General features: G+C 37.2%; 1 protein-coding gene across 7 annotated transcripts; it reads left to right on the top strand.

Moving 5' to 3' along the window:
- The first annotated feature begins 1,563 nt into the window (after nucleotides 1-1,563).
- Nucleotides 1,564-23,926, top strand: IQUB (IQ motif and ubiquitin domain containing). Of its 7 annotated transcripts, XM_046899883.1 has the most exons (13): nucleotides 1,564-1,681; nucleotides 1,943-2,142; nucleotides 2,237-2,527; nucleotides 3,704-3,859; nucleotides 4,015-4,190; nucleotides 4,443-4,598; nucleotides 6,438-6,648; nucleotides 10,456-10,631; nucleotides 13,990-14,160; nucleotides 15,573-15,749; nucleotides 16,396-16,644; nucleotides 19,497-19,682; nucleotides 21,774-23,926. In XM_046899883.1, the coding sequence occupies exons 2-13, from the start codon at nucleotides 2,130-2,132 to the stop codon at nucleotides 21,897-21,899; spliced, it is 2,088 nt and encodes a 695-aa protein (XP_046755839.1). In that variant the 5' UTR covers nucleotides 1,564-1,681; nucleotides 1,943-2,129; the 3' UTR covers nucleotides 21,900-23,926. The 7 variants fall into 7 exon arrangements, with proteins under 7 accessions (XP_046755839.1, XP_415998.3, XP_004937583.2 ...); XM_415998.8 differs by lacking the exon at nucleotides 1,943-2,142 and having other exon boundaries at nucleotides 1,564-1,709; nucleotides 2,143-2,527; XM_004937526.5 differs by lacking the exon at nucleotides 1,943-2,142 and having other exon boundaries at nucleotides 2,143-2,527.
- Nucleotides 23,927-24,227: the final 301 nt, after the last annotated feature.

Below are 24,227 nucleotides of genomic sequence, written 5' to 3' on the forward strand. Positions count from 1 at the left end.
TGTGGACTTGAGTAATTTCTTCTACATCAGCTTTAGAGGGATTTTTCTCACTGATTATTAGTGCAATCACAGAAGTCTTAAACTCTCAACAATTCAAAAAGTTGAAAATAGACTTCATTGGTTGATTTTGACAGCTATTTCGGCCTTGTGAAAAGTAGAAGCTGGTTTCTTCTGAGATAAAGCCACTAGGTGGCATTATAGAAAAGGACTTCACTGTGCCTTGCAAACAGTTTCCACACAAGAAATAACTAAAGGATTGTAAACTGGAATGAGCGTGAATGATGTCAGGTGAGAAATGAAGACAAACAGTTTTAGGTAGTACGTATTGAGCTCATGTGATTAGAAGGAAGGGGGGGACCCCAAAACGAAGTACTTTGGCTTGTAATTCTTGAGGTGGAAACATTGGCAAAATGCAGTAATGGCTATTGCAGTTTTTTCTATTCTTTCATGACAGAGACAGCTGAGCTCTCATTCCATTACATACTCTGCTTCTAAAGCTGTATTTGTCATATGAGTTATCTCCTGTGAGCCTGTGAATTATGCTGCAGGGCAGAAGTCTCTTACTGGCCCACTACTGATGAAGTTTGATAGTCAGCGTTAAAAATGGAGTTCTACTCTCCAGAAGTTCACCTCTTCTCCCTTTCTCAAATGCAGAAGTCCTCACAACAGACAAACTTACTGCCTGGGGGGGCTGTTTTTAGAGCTATGTTTCCTATTTATATCCACAGTGATTTGGCTGTTCTATAAATGGTTCTTTCCCATCTCTCGAAATAGGATCACTTTTTTTATCTATCCAACACACTGAATTAGCCTTCACTCATACTTTAATTTAGGTATCAATTATCCTAAGTATTAGAAAGGTTCTTACTGTGCAGCCATAGTCTGGAAATCACTGAGAATTTTTCAGATCTTTATCAAATTTTCAGCATGCATTATAAATTATTGTTATGCTTTATTGCTGGCTAAAGTTTGCTCTGCTATTTCAGAAAGCAGGAATTAACTCCATTTATGCCATCCAAGAGTATTAAATTAGTAAGTTATAGGTTATTGAGAACAAAGGGAGGGAAGATAGTGGATTGGAGTGCTGGGAGAGGTCAGTGTGTGGGCAGTGTTCCTGGCTGGTTTAATTCTTTGCCAAGAGGAAGAACAAAGTAATTTGTGGTGGGGTGAAGACAGCATTTTCCAAACTGAAGCCGAGTTGGAGTGCTGAAGGTGGTTATGATGGTGATAAAGCAGAGCTCTTTCCATGGAGTAAGTCACTTCCCATCTCTTTGTGCTGTGAGCTCAGGCTCAGCTCAGTATTTAGAGAAAAGAAGCTACTGAGGGTTGGCGTCTGCCCTTTGCAGGGCAGCAGGCCTGTGTACATGAACCTAATGGAACCTCTCACAGAGCGTGGGACGGCGCGCACTGAGGAGGTGGGCGCTCAGCGCCAACGCAGCCCCGGCACCCGCCGCCGCCCGCTGAACAGCAGCGGAGATGGCGCCGCCTTCCCCTTCCTGGCTTCACCGCGCCCACTGCGCACGCGCAAGTGCTCCTTCAGCCCCGCCCCGCGTTGCCACGGCTACCGCAACGCGCTGCCGGCGCGGACAGCGCCGCCATGGAGAGCCGCCCGGGATGGGAGGTCCTGCGAGAGCCCTGCGGAGATAGCAGCGGGGCGGGGAGTGCCCGGCGGGGCTGAGCGGTACTCAGCACCTGGCGCGAGGGTCGATGTGAGGGCGCTGGCGTGGGCCGTGCTGGGAGAGCCGCGCGGATGCACCTCTGGGGGGGACGCGGTGTGGGGGCGGGGCCAGCGTCCCACAGGCACTATGCCGGGCGTGCCCGGGCGGGGCTCTGCTCTTCCGCGGAGTCGCCAATCTCCCCTATCTATCCATCAGTGTATGTAAAATATTCATACCTGTGTGCTCCTTCCTATGTATATTCATATATATATATATATGTGTAGGTATATATAAAGACTGCTGGCTGCCAGCTGGCGTGTTATGGCTGTCACAGAGCAGTAAGATGTTGAGTGTTTTGCACTGAGTGAAAACGAAGACCTGAAGCTGTTCTCAATAGGCTGCTTGGAAAAGAATATAGGAGAAGCTTTTCAGGATATTGCCACTCCCGTGCTGATAACAACAAACCAGTATATGTTTTTAATAGGTACTGAAGTCATTCCTGCAGAAAGGTTAAAAAAGTTGAGCTTGCCCTTTGGAGATGGAAGGTGCCTCGGGGAGCTGCCCCTTCGCTGTTCCAGCAGGAACACGGGCAGCAGAGCAGCACCCTGCAGGGCCCAGGCAGGCCGGCAGCACGGAGCCATCTGACGAGGAGCCGCCTGGAGAAGGACTCGATCATCATGAGGTGATGGGAGATGGTGACCAAGGTGTGCTTGAGCCAGAGGGCCCATTCAGTGCATCGCCTGAGAATGCATCTCCTGTTGCCAGTACAAATTCCTCTACTTTACCTGAATTAATACGTTCAGAAAGGGAAGAAGAAACATCTCGAAATGCAGTGCTGTCAGAGAATGTGACGAGTTCAACAGGGACAGGTAATGAAGTTGTTAAACTGTTGGACGTTACTGCTCTAAAGGGATTCTTTTCAATCTGATTGCGCCTTCTTGTGCTCCCCGCACTCTTGTTCTGTTTACATTTGCAGGTTCTTGGTTTTGAGGTGACTTTTTAAGTTCTTAAATGAAATGTGATTGAAAAAGTGAGGGATGTATTGTTTATATCACATTGTGATAGCAATTTATGGATTAGTATGACATTATATCAAGTGATCCTTGCATCAAGAAATGCATACAACTTTTGTACAGATATTTTAAAATTAGCAGTGCATATTTCAAATAGAACTTGAGCTGCTATCAATTTAGACTAGATCATAGCAGTCACCTTACTGTTTTACCTCCTAGGTCTCCTATGACTTAACAGCCACCCTCCATGCCTTTCTCCTGCAGTCCCTGAAACAGTCCAGCATTTCCTGCACTTTGTTCTTTTCTCTTCTGGGTGTCCTGCCTTGCTTCCCCTTTTTAATTCAGTGCCCCGCTTCCTTCGGCCTTCAGAGCTGAAGGCAACACATCCCATTCCACATGTGAGCACAGTGGCTGACCCTTCAGAATATGGAGATGCTGACTGCCTTCTCTTGCCTGGGTTGTGTTCAGATGCTCTTATTCTCAAGTAGCTGGCCATCCCTTCCTGGGAAGTGCACTGTACCAAAGCCAGATGGCGTGTCGTACCTCTAAATCAAACCAAATTAATTTCTGGAGCATCAAGCTAAGTAAATCTGGTTCAGAATGTAGTCTTTGAATAAACACCACGAAGTCGAGTACTGTGTGGAAAAAAAACACATGGATTCAGCCATTGTATGCTTAGGTCTAAGTTGGAGCAGGCTTTGGCAAGATTTTCAATAAACATTCACTGTGTATGTGGGAAACTTTGATTTAAAGTTCTCTATTTGCAACAAAAGATATTTATTTAATGTATCTTTTTTGATTGGAATATGAATGATTTTTTATGTGATGACAGTACTATGTTAGATCTCTCTTAAAGTGTATAATACTGTTTCAAATTTTTGTTGAAGAAAACTTTTTCAGCTCAAAAATCTCTGATCATTCTCTCTTGCAGTGTTTCAGTAAAATCATCTGGGGATGAATTTGAAAAGCTTTTTTTGTTGTTGTTGTTATTGTTTGAGAACCATATCATAAACTGTCTTTTTTACCTTTTAGGAAGCGTAATTGAGGGTACTCAAACTGTTATGTGGAGTAGGGCTGAATTTCATGAAACTACCCAGTCTGAGAAGTTGTGTCTTGAAGTTTTACCTAGCAAAGCAGCTCAACAGGATTATCACATGCCAGATGTCATCGCTGTCAGAGTACAAATGGGTAAATGGCACTTTTAAATATGTATCTGTAGATATATTTGTATACCTATGGATATCTATGTAATAGATATATTAGATAAATAAACAAACCTGCTATAACCTCAGTCTGTTACCAAAAGAAACAACATTTCTATCCTGCAACTTCCATTTTAACAGATTCTGATTCATTCCATGATGTAGCTGTGAAAATTGAAAGACCTACTTTTCGTAAACCATTTCTGGGTGGATTTAAGAACAGAGTAACGGGAGTGGAATTTCATAATGCAGGGTCACAAACAGTACCCAAGAAAAGACCTGAAAAAGGAACTACATTATTTTGTAGAGAAACACAGGTAATGGTCCAGTAGTGTCTTTTTAAGGTATATTTTATTTTGCCAAACAACAGAATGTTGACACAATTATTTCAGGCAGGAATGAGGAAGTAAATAAGTCAACAATAAGAATGCAATTGAATATATTTAATGGATTCATATAATGAGTCTTGTGATTTGGGTTTATAAATAGCTAATTTTTTGTTTTTTACTTCTTGTAATGAGAAAAAAACAATCTGTTTTCTGATAATTTGACATGTATTTTTTTCCTAGACGGTTTTTGAAAGAAATAGATATCAACAAACAACGAATCCAACGTCAACACAGATGACTAAAAGGGGCCTGTATGTGTCAAACATGAGTGACAAACTAATAACCCCTGGAAAGTACCTTACAGCAGAGGAATACCATAAGCGTCGACTTGAAGCAGTAAGTTCTCGTATGTTTGCAGCTGTATCTGCAAAGAAAAGCAGCAAAAAGATTATCTCAATATTTAATGAGTATTCAAAGTGTTCCAAGAGTGATTTTAACAGTGAGCTTTAAAATGTTCACATTTCCTTATCTTTCTGATATAGGGTAAGTGTGCGTCTGCACATTTGTGTGTTCACATTTTGTGAATTTACTAGTTTCTGTCTTAAGTTAAACTTTCATATATACTGTTAAGTATTAAAATAGGCCCGTCCCATTGGCATTCTCTTGATCTCTTTTAGAAGGACCCGAACTACACGCTTAATGCCATGCATGACATAATAGCTAGAACATTGCATTAGGATTTATGTGACTTACATTCAACTTCTGGATTTTATGGCTTTTTTTTTTTTTCCTGTATGTATGTATTTATTTACTTAAGGACAGACTGGATGTATGCTGTGGCCTTGTGGGTTTTTTGATTCAGAGTCTTTTGGTGCACTGAGATGCTCAGTGTAGCAGATTCTGACCACTGATGCTGTATAGTCATTGTATTAATGTGGCTGAGAAGATGTTTTTTAAATCTTGTTAAAATTTTCTGTAAGAAGTTCTTATTTGGTCAGCATCAGCTGACAGCAGTAAGCATCTTGTAGGAATGGAAACCAAGTAGTTAACTGTTTCCTCAGGACTACGAGTAAGTTTTACTGTGATCGTTAGTGCTGCTCACTGAAATCTGTAATGTATCTGTAGGTAACCTACAATGCTGCTATAAATGTTACTGCAGGATGATTTTCTTTGGTTTTCACTTCAAAAGCAAACACTTTGCAAACATATTTAAAAATACTTTCTCTCTTCACAGTGGCTTCTTATAACCAAAACTGGCCTTCAGGTTTTAATACCATGGGTATTGGTTAGTTTTCTGTATGTACTTTTTCACAGTACAAGAAAAACACAGGAATATTTTTTTATTGTTGATATATAATATTCTAAATTTATTTTTTAGAGTGCATCTGTGTCAAGGAATAGAGCACAGTGGAGTCATCAGCTTGGTGTTCATTCAATTTGGTGGATTTGCACAGCGTAGTGTAGTTCTATACTGAAATACTAACTAATATCCAAGGGAAATGTTAGGTTAAGATATCTCTAGAGGCTGTTCAGCTGTATCAGTGTGGTTTTGTGTTTGATGGCCTTCTGCAGTGAATGATGCTTAATAAACTCAAAATGGCATTAAATTAACCTGGCTCAAGTGCTTTTGGTGCAGGTCAGCTGGCAGAAGAAGTTCAGGCCTGTGTATTGTCCTCCCTACTGCGATATATCTAGGCTATTTCCATGGTCTTTAATAGCCACAGCTTTGCATGGTGGATATACATTTTTTAAAAGGTTTGTCATAACAGCAGTGTTAATTTTACTTTTTATTCTTTGTTTATAAATAAAACATAGTTGATTTTGTGGTTGTGGGGTTTTTTTTTTCATTTTCAACAAGACATTTAAGTTTGCAAACATGAATCTAATTTCCCAATTTTGACAAAGCATAAATTGATACTAAAATGAAGACCTCTGACTACACAGCTGAGGATTAAAAGATTAAAGCAATACATGGCAAAAGACAGTTTTTAAAGGGGGCTTTGAAAAAGAAAAATGAATTCCTCCACTGATTACACTCCTGCAGTTAACTAAAAGAGTAAGCAGGGTAGTGTTTAGACTAGTAGTACATAACTGTTTCTAAAGCATTTAGATTAGTCTAAGTACAAGACAAAGCTTAGAAAATGTAGTTAAAACGCTAAAAAATAACAGTTAAGAACAAAATGCTGTGCTGTTTGGTTTTAAATTGATGGTTCTGTGATATTTTATCATACATAGGTAATAGTATTACAGAAATATTTCCGTCGTTGGCATGCTAGAAATGTAGTGCAAAATCTGAAGGAAAAAAAGAGATTAAGGCTGGCATGGGAAGCACAAGAAGAGTTACAAAGGAAAAAAGAAAAAGAAGACAAACTGAGAATGGAGCAGGAGAGAAAACTGAACCCTAAAACCAAAGAAGATTTTGAGCTGCTTTACCACGCTTTAGAATGTAAGTTTTTCTTAAGGGGGCACTCTTAAGTCAGCAAAAAAAAACATAGTTTAGAACCAAGTTTTCTGGTTTTGGAAGGTTTCTTTTCCTTTCTGATCATCTCCTTTTCCTTTTTCTATGCAGTGGAATTTATTTCATTTTTAAAGATTTTCTTGCCTTTTATATATTTCTAGAAGCTTTTTTTAGGAAAAAAAAAACATAGCTTATAGAATCATAGAATCACTCAGGTAGGAAAAGACCTTAAAGATGATCGAGTCCAACCACAACCTAACCATACTACCCTGTCTAACAACCCTCTGCTAAATCATGTCCCTGAGCACCACATCCAAACGGGTTTTAAACACATCCAGGGATGGTGACTCAACCACCTTCCTGGGGAGCCTATTCCAGTGCTTAACCACCCTTTCTGTAAAGAAGTGTTTCCTAATATCCAACCTAAACTTACCCTGGCGCAACTTGAGGCCATTTCCCCTCGTCCTGTCACCTGTCACCAGCGAGAAGAGACCAACCCCGCTCTCGCTGTAAGCACCTTTCAGATATTGGAAGAGAGCAATAAGGTCTCCCCTCAGCCTCCTTTTCCCCAGACTAAACAGCCCCACTTCCTTCAGTCTCTCCTCGTAGGGCATATTCTCCAAGCCCCTCACAAGCCTTGTTGCCCTTCTTTGGACCTGCTTCAGCACCTCAATATCCTTTCTGTACTGAGGTGCCCAAAACTGAACACAGTACTCAAGGTGAGGCCTCACCAATGCTGAGTACTGGGGCAGGATGACTTCCCTAGTCCTGCTCACCACACCATTCCTGATACAAAATCAGGATACAAAATATATAGAATCTTAAGAATGTTTTTTTAAGCTCCTAAAGGGCATCATGAAATCTTTCTCCTAGCAGAGTGGATGGTGTCTGCAGACAAGCACTTGTAAACTTCCCTGGCATAATAAGGTGAATACTGCAAATAATTGGCTTAAAATCTTACACAAGAATGATCTTCCAACTATAACAAAAAATTAACATATGCCCTTTTGGAAAAATGAAAACAATAGAAAACAATGTGATGGCCTATAAAACCCTCCAAAATTGCCATAGTTCTTTTAAAATGACCCCTTTTAAGCAAAATACTTGCACTATCACATCACTTTGGACAGCTCGTTTTATCTAAGCTTAAGTGCTTGCTTATGGTTTAACTCTTCGGCAGTTTTTACATTGCTGTCCCTATAGCAGAACTGACGGAATGGATTCCCTGATTCATTGCAAAGCTACTGGACTTACCTTAAACCATCCTAGCTATTTTTCCTATGGTAAACTGCACATAAATTTGGCAGCATGTGTTATTCATAGAGCCTAAGCTCATGATTCAAGAAATCCCAAGTTATACACTTATCTTTTAATACTGTCATACTTCATGTGGCATTGAACAAATTGCTTTGTCTAAATGTATAAATGACATAAATATTACGGTTCCTTGTAACAAATGTAAAAATTATTTCCGGTCTTAAGCTTTTAAATTTGGGGAATTATATCTTCCTGGGATTTGTTGTTTTGAATAAGCATGATGGGTTTTTTTTTTTATATATATATATTCTTAGATTTAAAATGTATGGTTACGTACACCTCTTTTGCCTGATGTAGTATGGTTGGATTCACAAACAATGAAGTCCAACTTTGCATATTGAAGTAGTCTGAGAAGCATTTGCCACTTCAAGAGCTGTAAAAGAATTAACTAAACACTGATATTTGAAATGTCTTTTCAATTTTGTTGGAGATAATTGTCTAGTATCAATCATATTGTTTGGTCTTTATTTACCATTGTTGACTCGTTGCTTCTCTGGAGACTTGCAGTCATGCTCTTTATTATAATAGAGCTTAGTGGTTCTTGGAAGTCTTTTTATTCCTACCTGCATCTAAAACTACTTTTACATTCTTACAGTGTCAACAGTCTACACAAGCTAAATCACTGTGACAGTAATAGAATGAGGTTATTGTCCTCTACAGATCTGTGAAGGTTATTGTTGCTGATCACAACATAGGGATACTATTACAGCGTCAGCCAGGAGAAGCAATTCCTTTTGGTACAAAAACTTGCCTATTGGCTGTATGGTGCAAATGAGATGTATCTTAAATATTCTGTGTGTCTGTATATAGGCACATTCATTATTTATTTGGAAAGTATGAACTACTTCATTTGCTTTATAAACACTGGAATAAAAAATATGAGTAAAATAAGTAAAATAGATAGTCTAAGAGGAATGTCTGACTTGACAAAATGTACGTGGTGAATCGGTAGATGAGTATGGGTAACTGTTTGACAGGCCCTTCATTTCTGCAAGTACAAAGTTGCTTATTCTATTTATTAACTCTACCTTTGAAGTTGCTGCCCCCTTCAGGCATATAAGGCCTCATGTAAATTAATTCTGTGCAGAGCTTTTATTTGCTGAAATGGCTTTATTTAAAAATATATCTTTGGATACTCAGAACTTGTCAGACAGCTGTCACATTAACACCAAAGCTTGGAAAGCCTTAAGGAAATGAATGAAATATTTTAAAATATAAAACAGAAGGCATTGTAGATAAGGAAGCCACAGGCAGAAAATAAACTTTTCTCCCTTCCCTCCTCCTGCCTTTAATCTTACCTGATACAGGATGTTATAGGCTTTTTTTCAGTAGGTGTTCATCACATATTGGATTGTTTTCTTTACACTGTTTTTCTTTTGCATAAATATCTCAAAGTTATTCTTTCAGAATATTATTCAGCAATGTGGAAGTTTTGGATCTCACAGAACTCCCTGCAAAAAATCTTTAGATGTATTTGAAATGGAGCATACCCTTCAAAATAGGCTGGAATTGTTATGACAGATGCAAAAGAAAGCTATATTATGTAAATGGTGATTTTACTGAGAGATTTCTGTAAGGGCATACAGGCTGGATGTTATATTCAAGTTATATTCAAGAAATGGGTACCGCAAAATAAGCCATGAGAGATGTGTCTGCATGTTAGTCGTTACGTACTTTAGCTTATACTTCAAAGTACAGCAGGTACCTGTGGTTTGGTGATTTGCCCTGAGTTAGACAGCCAGATGTTTTTATAGCATCTACTCATTTACTTGCTGCTGTCATCAGCATGTTTGTATATCACTTCCTTCCCACTGGAAGGGTTCTGCTGCAGAAGAGGAAAGGGAGAGTAAAACAATGATCGTATAATTACTAACGTGCATCCATCTGCCTTTGGTGGCAAAAGATGATACCACTCCGTATTCACTGTTAAGTCCTGAAGTGCTAAACTTGATTGTCAGTCAGTCTTGTTTGGACTTTACTCAGTTCTGCAGGGAGAAGCAGTAGCACCAAGTACTAGTGGGACCACAGTAAGATTCTGTTCTTAATCTGTTGAGATCTTCGTGGTGTCTTTTCTCACAGGTTTGATCAAAGTTTGGTTAAAAAGTTCCTAGTGTTCAGATTGCTCAGAGTAGTTTGAGATTCCTAACATTATTTTTAGATGCAAAATCATGAAGAAATGACTGCACCACACATTTCCACAGAAGCTAAATTCTCACTGATTTTTCTCATAAGCCATTTCTGAGTTTGCAGAGTGGAATTGATGTATACTTGCACTCTCAGAGCATCTTTATCCTTGGCATTATTTTCTGTGCTGTTTTTATGTGTACTGTGCATAATAATCAATTTGCTAATACAAAAAACTTCTATTATTATTATTATTATTATAGGAAATTAATTATGTTATTTCTTGAATATGAAAGTAGAAATCTCACTGGAAAGAATCTTCTAAAAAACTACCTGGAATATTTGTATCTGTAGTATGGAGGCAGGAGGAGACGGAACGGATTAACAGAACTCTTACTGGAGCTGAAAGAAAAGCAGCGCTTTGTGGACTTCTAGAACAAGAGACAGAGCTGATTGCTTCCATTGGGAGACACAAGCTAAATGCAGACCAGGACAATCAACAAAAAGCAGTACTGCGCTTTCTGGATAAGGTCAGTGAAATAATTCTAGGCTGAATATAAAGAAAGTTCCAAAGTACAGCAACAGAAAAGGCATCTGCAAACCATTTGCCAGAAGTAACTTTTGTAGCTCTGTGACTGATTATCAAAAGACAAACAGCACAACATTAAGATTGTGAGATTTACCGTTGTGTTTATAATAGAAACAATTGGCACTGAGTGGATGAATTTTTTATCCTTTATCCATCCCACATCAAGGATGGAATTCTGATGGCACTGTTAAGATCATTCTGACAGAATTCAGAAAGGCTAATTTGAGGTTATGAAACATAAGAACATTGCAAATCATTCTGTATTTTGTATTCTGTGAATGAGAATGCTATAATAATTCATGCATGAAACTGTGATCTGTCTTAATCAGTTTTTGAATCTTTAGGAATCTAGGAGACCTTCCCTCTGCTATCTTCGTTCACTGCTTTCTAGAGTGAAATGTTTGCTAGTGCAGTTAAATGCAAATTTTAAGCATGTCTTTGGTATTTATAAAATTAATCTTAAAGCCCACATAATTAATTATGTGATTATTTTTTCTTCTCTCAAGAAAGTTATCCTGCAGAAACTACATTTATTGTTCATTTCTCCATTCAGCATAGGCCTTTGCTCCCAGGTCATCATTTCTGACTTTAAAGTATTTATTCAGTGTTCACGTACAGGATAGAAACCCAGGAGAGCTTTAATTGAATCTTATTGATCTTAGTGATTAATTGACTTCTCTTAGATGAGCAACAAATTTTACGTCAGAATTTATTTTTGTATAATTTTGAGGATAAAATTTATTAAAAAAAAAAAAAAAAGACACAGAGAGAATTCATTCAATCCGTTCAGTTCATTCCCATAAAGACGGTTTTGAGTGATATTAGATGCAATGGCTCCTTAATGTAAAATATAATGAGAGGTCCTTTTAAGTTAAAACAATGTCTCAGCAATCCGTCCCTTTAAAAAGAAAGATTTCAGTTGTCTGCTTTCATAGTTGTGAAATAACTGAAAAATTATACTGCACCAGCAAGAGTTTATAAATATCTGAGTTGTTTGTTTTGTAACTTTGACTACTTAGTTCTCAATAAAGTGACTCTTCGTACAAAGGAAACTTCACTGTTTTTATTACTGATGTATGAGAACAGGTTCACTAAAGCCGATTTGGTAAAATATATCATCTTTCTTCATTATGAATATAAATTACTTATCTGAAATACTGGTGGAACTGTTATGAGGTTTATTGCTGCGATGTGATTGAATTCTCTATTACTGCTTTCAGGAGTGAAAAATGCCAGGAAACCAAATATTTAGAAATGATACCAGAACTATAAATCATTTCGTTGTTAAATATTTGCTTCTACTATTTGACGTTCTTCTGTCATCTCAGAAAAAGAAGCTTGGATCAGTTTAAAGCAAATACATTTCTTAGCTTGGAATTCTTCTGAAACACTGGAATCATTGTTCGTAATGATGAGACTTCTGTTGTTTTGTTTCCAATAGCAAGTTGTTCACTTTTTTAAAATGTATATACATTATACATTGATGAAGTAGTGAGGAAAAAATGACATAATTTACAGATATTATGTCTTGCATTGAATAATTTAAATGTGATCATAATATAGTCGGCCTGTGTTACAGGTTGTATTCAGTGTAGAATAGTGACACTGCTAGCTCATATATAGGTTGTGTAAACTGATGAAAGGAACCCAGCTTTAATAACCATTTCCTAGGCAAAGTTGTGCTCACTGACTCATTGTGCTCATAGTGTAAGCAAATGACCCTTCTGTCTTAGAAAGAGTGGTTCCATTAGGAGGACCAAATGAAGGTAATGAATTCAAGTACCCCATGGAAAACAGGGATTGTTGCTTATCTGCTGTGCAATAAAGCTGCAGCATGATACTTCTAAACTGCTGGCTGTTGTTGTTTGCTTGGTTTCTTTTTTCTTTTTTTTAAGCATTTCTGGTAATGTGCAGTGTTAGGGTAGGAAAGTAATGAAGATACAGTGGAGTGCTCCTTTTTTAAGACAGAAGATGAGTTCTGTCTAATTGTACATAAGTTCAAAGATTTAATTAAGGAGCCAAGAGTTTAATTTTTCACTCGTACCTGTTCTGCTGTTGTGTTCTGTAATCAATTTTTGCTCTGGATTGTTACTATTGATAAACAGCAGTCTAATTATAGTTCCATCCCCACTGATAACATAATCAAATGTTATTCAGTATTGGATTCCCTTTTCAATTGCTTTATTTTTCTTTTGCTTACCTATTTTTATAATTTGATAATTTATTTTAAAAAGAGGAAAACCCTACATAGACCGTTCATATATGTTCTATCTAATAGTCTTGCTGTTTTTATGACATCACCACAGAAGCCCTATTTATTTGATGATAATAATGATCACAGAGATACTGGGGTGTTCTCCACCAAACTACTCAAGCACCTGAAGGCTTCATGTCGTGTTTCTGTAGCTAACTTCCATTGAAGTCACAAAGTGAAGTTCACAGATGTTTGTGAATACTCAAGTTTCAAATACAGTGAAAGTGAATAATTGAATTGAGAATGAAGTTCAAAATAACTGTCCCGCTACATGATTAAAGACGGAGTGGAATTGGGCAGTGATGGGGAGAGGGTTTAGAATGCTGTATTTAGATATCTACCTCCATGGGTTATTAGCCCTCAGAGCCAGTCCTTTAGAAAGAGGACAGTGTTTGGACTTTTCAAACTGAGTAGTGCAACCAATACCATGTAAGTTCTCACTGTCTTTAGAAGATAAAGATATGCAAAGAGACTTGAAGTAGTAGGCATATGTTATGTAGTTAAGTTAGCGAGCAGGGAGCTAGCTCAAGTATCCAATAAGCTGTAAAGTCGTCTTGTAATTTAGTTTACTGAAGTCTATGCCTTCTACAGATGTCTGTGTAGCTAGCATAAATAGAGCGGCTCCCTGGAGATGTTTTGTGCTGCAGCAGACTTTGAGGGCTTAAATTTGCGATCTTTACACAGTCAACAGTCCCATTGATCTTACTGATACTTCAGAGGGATTTATGACTGCAAGATGAAATACAGAGCAAATGTATTCTAACACCACAATCGGTAAATTTGTTTTAAAGAAGTAGAGCGTATCCTTGTAGGAGAATATTATTTACTATTAATTTACTCCAAAATTTCATGACAAAGTGTGCAATTGAATGCTTGCTCTGGTGGAAAAGGTACTGTAGAATTATCGGCAATAGAATTAGATTTTGGTGTTAGTCAAGCATTAAAGTCACGTCCCAATTTGCTCTGGTGAAACTTTATGTAACAATACACTTGTTCAGCTGGTGATCGGTTTATAATAGCTTGGTCGTACAAATTGTTTCTGAAGTGTGCACAACCTAAGAGATGGAAAGCATGTGATGGAAAAATCACTGAAATGGATACACAGTACACACTCCGTGCCAGAGAACTACTTGAAATCTACCGCAGTGTTAGCATGAATGACATCCCAAAAGATGAGAGAAGAGACGTGCTGTTACTGCTCAGAGGTACAGTGAAGGTATGTTTTTATTTCTCTAATTATGTTTGGATTTAAGCTGCACTTCCAAAAGACACGATCATTTATGATTCTATGATTGAATTATGTTGATACATAAGCGATGCTTCTTCTGGCATACAGGTGCCAGGGAGATCAGTTGGCAACAAGAGAAAGTCTAGTCTACCAACTGGCATGCAAGAATGATTTGTATTCCACATGTACTTAAAATTCATGTTGCACTTTGTGATGTATGCGTTTTTCTTCAGGATGCATTAGATTTTAACTCCATGGCTTTAGTCTTTGTGTGTGTGTGTACTAATACATAATATAAATTTAGTACAAAGTTTAGCTTAATATTTGTAACAAACTGATGAAAATCATGACATAAATGTAAATAAATGGCTATTACTGTACTTCTGTTTTTCTCAACTGCTTGACGTGTCTGTTTAGAACCTTTTCATCTCTGTTAGTTTGTTGCCACTTTGTATGGCCGGCAAATACTGATACTCTTTTGTCTTCCACTCCACATCCCCACCTAGATGCTGCCAGTATTCCCAGTGGAATAAAAACTTGTCTGCCTTTCTTTTAATCTCTCTCTTTCTCTCCTTTTTATTTCATATTCATGTACAAAAAGAATACCAAGATAAGTTTTCAAGTACTTTTGAGATGACAGCGTTGACAGTGAGGTAGAATAGAATGCTGTTTCATGGTTCTTAATGGATGAAACGAATGTCCCGCTCTTGGTTTTGGTAATAGCAGAATTTGATTTAAAGTCAACGTGACATTGGGGGCATTGCTAATTGATGAACTTCTGTTCATCTTAGTGCAATACAATATTGTGTAGTAAACAAATTCTAGAATTTCTACAGATTAGCACTCAGGTTTCAGGTGAAGAAACATTGACCCAAGTCACCTGATTTCTATCTCTAGAGTATCTCTAAGTATTTGAAGCACTGAGAGGACTAATTTCAAGCATGGTTGTAAGTCCTGTTGGCCTTTTGTGTGGTTATTTTTTTCTTCCTTTTCCCCTTTCCTTTCTACCAGCGTATGAACATTTCCTATCACAGAGCCAAAGGAGGCTTCTTACGGAGATGGGGGCTTTTGGAGGAACAGGACAGTTTTCAGCCTCATTTTAGATGTTTAACATATTTTAGTGCCTCCAGATTTACAGTTCTTCCCAGCTTCAGTATATATACAGGCTCATTAAAGCAAAATCTGTATGTATTCTTGTTTTTTTTCTTAACTTTTTACATTAGTGTGCGTGGAGGTTGTTTTCCTAAGACATTCAGGGTTCTTTTATTGTGAACATACAGAGCTGTGACCGATGAATTACATAGAGGCCATAATTTGCTTTCATAACTTTGTTAAGAGTTATTTTGTTTGCTTCTTTTTTGTTGTTTTCGTTTCCTTTTTAATTCTGTGTTTTCCTTCAGGAACATGAATGTAAATTAACAGAGGAAATAGTGGAGTTAATTGACAGGGAACTTGATCTTATGGCAAGAGAAGTAAAAGAATGCAACTTAGAAGGACTGAGGAAAAGAATTTGTACACTATTTCTTCAGTATATTAAAATTCCGAAGTTTAACCCCGAAGTTGCAAAGATACTTAAGGTAGTATTCCTAGACTGCAATCTGATTAATGGCTATGAAACTAAAGATAGAGACGGGGAATTGAAAGCCATGAATGCTCTTTTACTTCCTATAACCTTTTGCTGTAGAATTGCTGTGGGTATTCCTCAAGAAGTGAAAATATATACAAGTATCACACAAATAAACTGATACAGTCATTTAGGAAGCACAGACATGTTTTTAACAATTTGTCAGGGAGTAGGGAGTGAGCAAAGAACTCCAGGTATGGACTGAAAAATCTGAGCATTTTAAGTGGCCTTACACATCTTAAAAATGTTAACAGTAAAGTTTAATAGCAAGTGCAGAACCAATAGAGAGATTTGAAAGCACTTTTTTCTTCAGCTGTAAGAAGGACAGTATTGCATGAGTTCAGAAAGGAAGAATATTTACTTCCTGAAAAGCAGAAACAGAGAGGAAGTAAAAATAGTGGCAGGCACCTCTTTTAAGTCCTCTGTTTAAAAAAATAATTAAAAGATCCTAGTGAGTATTTTGAAATAAATTATTGGTTTTTAAATATTAATTTCATGAACATATGTAAAATCTATTCCTAACAGAATCTGGGTGACACATAAGTAACAGTAAGATAAGTTGTGAGAAAATAACTTCTTTCTTTAATTTTATCTTTTAGGTTCCACCAGATCCCTTAAAGCTTTATAAAAACATTCACTTCTGTCGCAGTTGTGAAAATTACTTACCAGCTTCTGAGTTTCCTATTCCTGCTAATTCCCGCACCATTGGCAGATGTCACTTGTGTTGCAAGCTTGATAATGAGGCTCGGCGACGAGAATCATTTCTGAAGTACAGACTTATTCTAGAAAGTCTCAGAAAGTCTGAAGCTGATTATCAGGATGATGCTACAATTGTTTTCTTAGTTCAGGTAATGCCTGAAAGAGCATTGCTAATAATGGAAACTAGCGGCTTTGATTATAATTTTTACTTTGTGGATGTAGCTGACAGGAAGAGAAATGGACTAAAAGCTATGAAAACTTCTTCCTGTGATATGTGATATTCAGTACTATTAAGAGAAAGCACTTAAGCTCCTTAGGTATACCTGTACTTTCAAAGTGGTTACAAGCAGAACATTAAAAGAAACAGGGTGTCCAGCTAACAGAATCAGATGATCCAAATTCTCTGGTACTACCCTGCCCATCCTGTTGCTGAAAGATACTGGCATAATCTCTAAAAGAACAATGACTGTCGTTGTGACTGTCACTTTCAGCCAAATTAATTTCAAGTCTTCTGTTTCAAGCTATAAATATCTAAACAGCTGAGATTTATATATTCAGCTACTAATTTCCTTTTTTTTTTTTTTTTCCTAGCATTTACTTAAATTGTTTCATTTTTTTCTGAGCTATTTGCTTTTTCATTCATCTCCCAACAACTGTCTGTCCTCTACCTCTATTCAGAAAACAGCTGTCGTTCATCCAGGAATGACTGTCACAACCAGAAGTCTTGCAGTAGCTATGACTTTATTCATTGCCCAGCCCAGTACCAAAATAGGCTCTGATTGTGTTGTCTGTGGATAGATGTAAGATTTTTGTGACAAATGATTTTTCCTCAGGTTTCTTGCATGCTGATTCTAACCATGTTTGGGCTGAACACTAAGTGCTACTAAGGAAAAAAAGCAGTTGGTTTGTGTTATGGAAGCTCCACTAAGTTCAGTTTACTGCAGCTAAAGACCTGCTTTTTGGTATCTAAACGAACTAGTTCAGCACCTGTGTCAAATCCTGAGGCTGCCTTTTATTCTTTCAGAGGAATTTTTAACATAGTTAAAATGTTGCTCTCCTTAGAATCAATGGTATAATGTGTGGCTTTGATTTTTCTTGAAGAGCAACATCCTGATGGGAGTGTTCCTTTGAACTCATGAATATGATGAACTCCTTTATCCATTCTTTGCCTTCACTCATTTCCCAGTCTCAGTTGCTGAGTACTCTACTCGCTCCCAACTTGTCAGATAGTAGTGGTTGAAAGGCTTTTCTGTTTCTTGTGAGAGCGGAACAAGTTACCAGGGGGGAGGGACAGAGTGCCATGTGATATGAATGGTGAATTTTCACAGCAAAATGCAAAGTGCAGAAGTCGTCTCTTAAATCAGACTTTTCTCCATTACCAGAAAAGTTTTCAGACAGAACAGGCTTTTGTCTATTTTTCACGCAGAAAAGAATTGTAATCCAGGAAGAATGACGGATCAGGTTGTGGCTCTATTGTAGATTGTACTTTATATACATCAGTGTAGATCTTAGACCTTTAGCCAATTATTTGAGACTCACAGCTTAGCAAAAAAAAAAAAAAAAAAAAAAAATAGTACATGATGCCAATATGTCTACTTACAAATGTCTGGCTTCTTAGAAGATTAGAAGAAGATAGTTATTCAAAATGTTATTCAAAATGTTGTAAAAAGGAGGAAATACTAAAAATATACACCAATTAATGAAAGCTAATAAAGGAGGACCAGATTTAAGACCAGATGTAGCAGCAGTCTTATGTTCTTGGAACCAGTAAGCATATAGTTACTATGATGGATGTTCTAAGCCCAACTTTTATCATACATTTTTCCTGGCAACAATTTAGGTGAGTTCCTGGATTTTGGAAGCAATGTAGTTGAGAATACACGAGACTTCATTTCACTAAAGCATTGTGTTGGTATACCTCCATTCATTTTTTGTCAGGGATCTAATAAGTAACATGGAAGCACTAATTTAAAGAAGTCATGATTTCTCCTTAGAGGAATGAGCCCTTTTCAAATGGCTCACTGGAGGAAAACCTGTTTAAATTCTGCTGAATCCAGGCGCCTGTAGATAACCATCTTCTAATAATGCTTCCATGACTGAGACATAGAAGAATCAACATAGGGTGACGGAAAAACTCACCAAGTTCCGTGTCAACTGCTCTCCTAATTTCTTTTGTTTTATATATATATATATTTTTTTTTTTTTTTTAATTAAGAATTTGTAGTAATTTCACATGGCTAGTAAAAATCAAACAAATTAAGATCAATATAAATTAACTTGAAAAGTATAGCTAAAGACCTCTCTGTACCAGAGAACCTTTACACGCAGCCCTTCCATTACTTTTTGTTAATGTTGTAGTATAACTACCTGATCTTAGGTGACCACATTTGGTAAAATGAGTAACAGTATCATGAACACAGTAAAGTCATAGTATGCCAGTAACAGAGTGAGTGCAAGAAAGCAGAGTGGGCCATAATTTAAGGTCTGTCACAGGTAGGACTTTTCATTGTCGTAATTTTCCATGTTTTTCAGGCCAGATTATTCTGATTGCATGTAAACTTTAAGTAATTTAGTAGTATAATAACTTATTCAATAACAGTAATTCTGAACCCTTGAGTGGGGAATAACAGGGATGGATTATTATCATCAACCAAAGAAGTCTGAACAGGTTAAAGCATGCTATGTGAGAAAGAAAACAAGTTCCAAGAAGCTTTATAAGAGCATTTAAGCAATTAGGATGTCAAAGGAAGACAGGAAATTGCTACTGGCAGAAATAATCCAAGTAAGAATGTAGCATTTTAGCAGTGATCTAAGAAAAAAAAATAGTTAATAATTGCCACACCCTGCTAAAGGAAGATGCAAGTCTAGATATTCTTTAGCCAAGTGACTGTATGATATGCATAGAAGTATTTTACTCAAAAGTTTTGACTCTTAAATGGTTACCATTCTTGCTGTAGAATGAAATACTCTTGTTCTTTCTTACTCTTGTTTTCCATTTCAGCAGCAGCATCTGCAGTACATGATTGAGAACATATGGGGCTGTCAGTCAGCTCTTAGTGCTTGCAATGACCTCTATGATTTGGTTATGGTCAGATGGGATAAGCAGCAAGAGTGGTCTCCGTGGAACACTATTCTCCTCACTAAAGATGAAGCAGATGCACATCTTAAGCTGGATAACCTTCAAGAGGTAATATCTGATGGCTTATTTTTTTCCAGTTCTAAAACTCTACCGTTTTAATAGAATCCTGTGAGTAATGATGTTTGGCCAAAGTCCTTACACTCATTCATGTTTAAATTGGCCCACTGTGACTATTAAAATTATTGTGTTTGTGCCGTTAAATAGATAAGGGAGTAGTCCAGAGGGCAGCTGGCAGAGTACATACCTAACTGTCTTGCTTTGGTTCTCCCACATGAAATGCAAGAAGCTTAGTAGCTTCAGCAATGCTGCTCAATGAGAACAGTGCCGTACCTGTGATGCTCCCTCATTTCTGCTCAGGTGTAGGCTGCCTAGATGGAGAACCTGCTAGGGATTAACTGTAAATGTTGTGACAGTTGTGTACCTTTGATTTAGGATGGGCTTCAGATGGTACTCATTTTGGAAATTTTGAGATTATCCAAGAGCTAAATTGACAAAGCAAATGAATTACTCTCTCAATGAATGTTTTGTTTTGGGAACAAAATACAGCAGGGAATTCAAAATGTAAAGGGAATTCAGCTATCCATATCTTTTCTGTGCATGCCCAGCTTGGGTTTTCAAGCAGACTCATGCTTACATGAGCATTACCTTTAAAAGTTAAAATCAGTTTAATGATGGAAATTCCTATATTAACTCCTCTGTCTCACTTCCAGTCAACAAGGCTGTTCAGGCGGTCTGAATCTAATAATACACCTTTCCACTCATAAATCATTCTTCCTGGCATGATGGCAGGCAAATGTTCTGTTTGTGCACTTTCCTGGTTTAACTTCTTAAGGCTGGACTGTCATTATCAGAGGTGCTATTTAACTTGATTAGGTCCAAAGCTTAGATTAGAGATTTTAATATGAACGATAAATTCTAGTAAAAAATATTTCATTACTTTTACACAATAGAAATAGAAATAATTTCTGATTTGGACTTATGCTTTCTCTGTACCTGGATTTATTCCAAATAATGAAACTACATGAAATAGTGTACAGAGTGGTTTTTTTCCGCATTTTTACATTTTTCATGTACAGTGAAAGTAAACAAACTTCATCTATGACGACAAGCAAAAGTCTTGAATTTCAGGTGTTACTAAATGCGTTCTAAGCTGGTATGCACTCTGTAATTATCGACTTGTGAAAAGAACCATTAATTTTCCTATTCCAAATGCTTTCATTCTAAGTTGGAAATCAAAAATTTTGAACTGTTCAGCTGTCTTCTGTATGACTGACAGTGGGCAGTAGAAGGTTAACAGGAAAAGGCCTCCACATCGCCTGATTCAGTGTAGGTGGGAGATAGGCCAGAAGAGCAGCAGATAAGGTATACAAGTCTACTTCAAAGTTGCATGTTATTTTCAGTTAGCTCTTGATGCAGAAATGGAAGCGGGCCAGCGAGGAGTTGCTTTTCTTCAGCGGTAATGGCCAAAGCTTTGTTTGAAAAAATGTTTGTGAAATAAATAAAAGAAAATGAGGAAAAGTTAAAATGCCATAAGTTGAATCATTGTTTGTCATTCATTGAAACAAAGAAAGTGGCCTCTTAAACACTTAATTTAGCAGTGATTCTAATTCATAACTAGGACTACAGAGATAGCAAAGAAAATTTTTTTTTCAACTAAATATTCTGGCTATGTACATCGTCTTCTGAGCTAGTACTGATCATGAGAAATCAGGAAAATATGCTAACTCAAACACAGCGAAATGCTTGCTGTCATGGTTATTTGTAAATAATCATTCTGATTCTTATCAAGGAAATTTCACATATTAATTACCTTGCGAGTGCTGATATTCAACCATTTCCTTTTTTGAAGTTTTCTTACTTGAAAAGAAATGAAACTCGCCTCGGATGGATAAAAAACTGCCAGAAGTTTTTCTGTTTTTAACAGATGATTAATATTTCACCAGGAGTGGTTAGTGATTTTCACCATAAGGTAGCAGTATAGACCTATAAAATGTTTTATTTCAGTCTATATTGGATATGAATACATTATATGGTTTATTTCAGTAAAGAGTTACTATTTATATTGTCTAAAGTATAAAGCAACAAAGTATATTGCTGAATATTTTAATTGTATTTAATAGGATTTGGATTTTCTTTCAGGCTTACGAAGCACCATTTATTCATGGAATAAAGCATAAGCATATCCGGGCAAAGAAGTACTTTGCTCAGATCCCGGTGATGACATCACTTTTCCACAGGAGTGACAAGCAGGCTAATGCAAGTTAATTTTTAATAGCTATCCATATTCATACTGATATGAAAACGTAACTCTTCAGCTAAGATAACAGAAGTCAAAGAACTTCACTGAATTATTTATTAGTACAGTTCCTCTGCTTTTAAAGAAATATGTTGTTTCGCCAACACCTTAACTGTATTACACAGATCAAAATAAAATTCTGAGTATAAAATAATTCAGTCCTGATCAGTCCACGTAACTGCATTTCGTGCTTAGTAACCTCATTATTTAAAACACAGATGATTGTTGATGAGCTATTTACATTCATGAGCCATGACTGTTTTGCTTTGTATGCCTGTGTTACTTGGAATATTTTGTTTGCGGAGTAATATTTTTGATGAGGTAATTAAGCTAGATCTTTATTGTCTTTTACTTATAAAAGTAAGACTAAATATATGAAATGTATTTCTCTGGTCTTAAGCATTAGGCAGAAAACGCATAAAAAACCCATCATATCATAACCTATCGAAAAACAAAATTGATATACTTTTCCAAAAAAAGCTACTATACCTGGGAAACATTGGTATAAAAAAGTCACCAATCTTTCCGTGGCTCATCCTGTTGGTCATAATGGAACTGCCAGCATACAGTTATCGGATCCAAGATCTTAAAGTTATTGTGAATCAGGCTTAACATTTGAAAGTGCAGACTGTTCAGAACGTGTTTGTTTTTTGAGAGGCTTGTGTTATTTAAAGTAAAAGTTAATTGCATCCCTAAACTTACACAGTTACGTTTATGTTTGATGATAGTTAGAGAGGAAAATATTGTATGGTGTACGTTCATAGAACCATAGAATGGTTTGGGTTGGAAGGGGCCTCTTTAAGATGATCTAGTTTCAACCCCCTGCTATAGGCAGGGACACCTCCCTCTAGGACCCTTTTGGTCAAGCCTTGAATGCTTCCAGGGAGGGGACATCCACAACCTCACTGGGCAACATGTTCCAGCGTCTCACCACCCTTACAGTAAAGAATTTCTTCCTGATATCTAATCTAAATCTACCCTCTTCCAGTTTAAAGCCATTTCCCCTCATGCTGTCCTTACATGCCCTTATTAAATTGGACCTTGTTTCAGCCTTCCAGTACTTAAAGTGAGCTTATAAACAGGAAGGAGATGGACTTTTTACATAGGCAGATAGTGACAGGGCAAGGGGGAGCATTTTTAAACTAAAAGAAGAGAGATTTAGATTATGTATTAGGAGGAAATTTTTTACTCAGAGAGTAGTGAGGCGCTGGCACAGCTGTCCAGAGAAGCTATGGATGCCCCATCCCTGGAGGTGCTCAAGACCAGATTGGATGGGGACCTGGGCAGCCTGAGCTGGTGGGTAGCAACTCTGCCCATGGCAGGGGAGATGGAACCAGATGTTCCTTAAGGTGCCTTCCAACCCAAGTCATTCTGTGATTCTATGAATTGCTTAGGGCTTTATCCATTCATGTCTTCAAAATGCTCATGGATGGAGAATGCACAACTTCTAGTAGCAATCTGGTCCAGTGCCTGACTCAACTTAAAAAAGAAATTTACACTCCTATCCAGTTGAAAGCTGCTTTCTTTCAGTGAAGTCTGCTGTCTCTTTTACTGTGCACACCTGCCTTAATTTTTGTAATTTCTTCCTAAATTTCAAAAAGCTTCTGTCAGGATTTTCCTAAGCCTTCTGTTCTCCTTCTCTGTTTCAGTCTGAACAAGTACAGTCTCTCCTCCTATGTCAAGTGCTTCTGCCTCCTTTGCTTCTTAGTGGAATGCTGTTGAACTTGCTCCATTTATCATAGTCCTCTTGATTTGAGGGACGTGAAACTAGATTCAGAGTTATGAATTCATGCTTAAAGAGCTCTAGATTCTGCATTCACTTGAGCATTAGCAACCAAGCCTATTTTAGCCTGCTAGAGAATTGCTCACAAACAGGTTTTTTTTGGTTGTTTGTTTATGCAGAAGTCCACTTGACTGTTATCTAGGACGTGGCTGTCTTGTGATTTTGAACTTTCAGGGGAAGGAAATAAATAACTACCTGCACATACAGTGAAAACTCATGTGTTCCTTCAACCTGGTGTCCAAAAATGGCTTTTGAAAGCATAGAAGTTGAGTGTTTTGAAGAATGTGGTATATTGAAAAGAACATTGTTGAAAAATTTAAAATGAGCAATTTATTGGATATCTAGTTGAAACTTTTTTTTAGATGAAAGCCAAATACTGCCACCTCAATTCTAAAATAGAGGAACTTTTAAAATCTAACATGATTGAAATTATCATACAGTATTTCATGTTACATATGTTGCTTTGGAAGTAATGTCTTCTGTTTATTTCCATGGAAAGCAAAATGGATACAAA

Source organism: Gallus gallus, chromosome 1, assembly GCF_016699485.2.
Source record: "Gallus gallus isolate bGalGal1 chromosome 1, bGalGal1.mat.broiler.GRCg7b, whole genome shotgun sequence".
Classification (NCBI taxonomy): domain Eukaryota; kingdom Metazoa; phylum Chordata; class Aves; order Galliformes; family Phasianidae; genus Gallus; species Gallus gallus.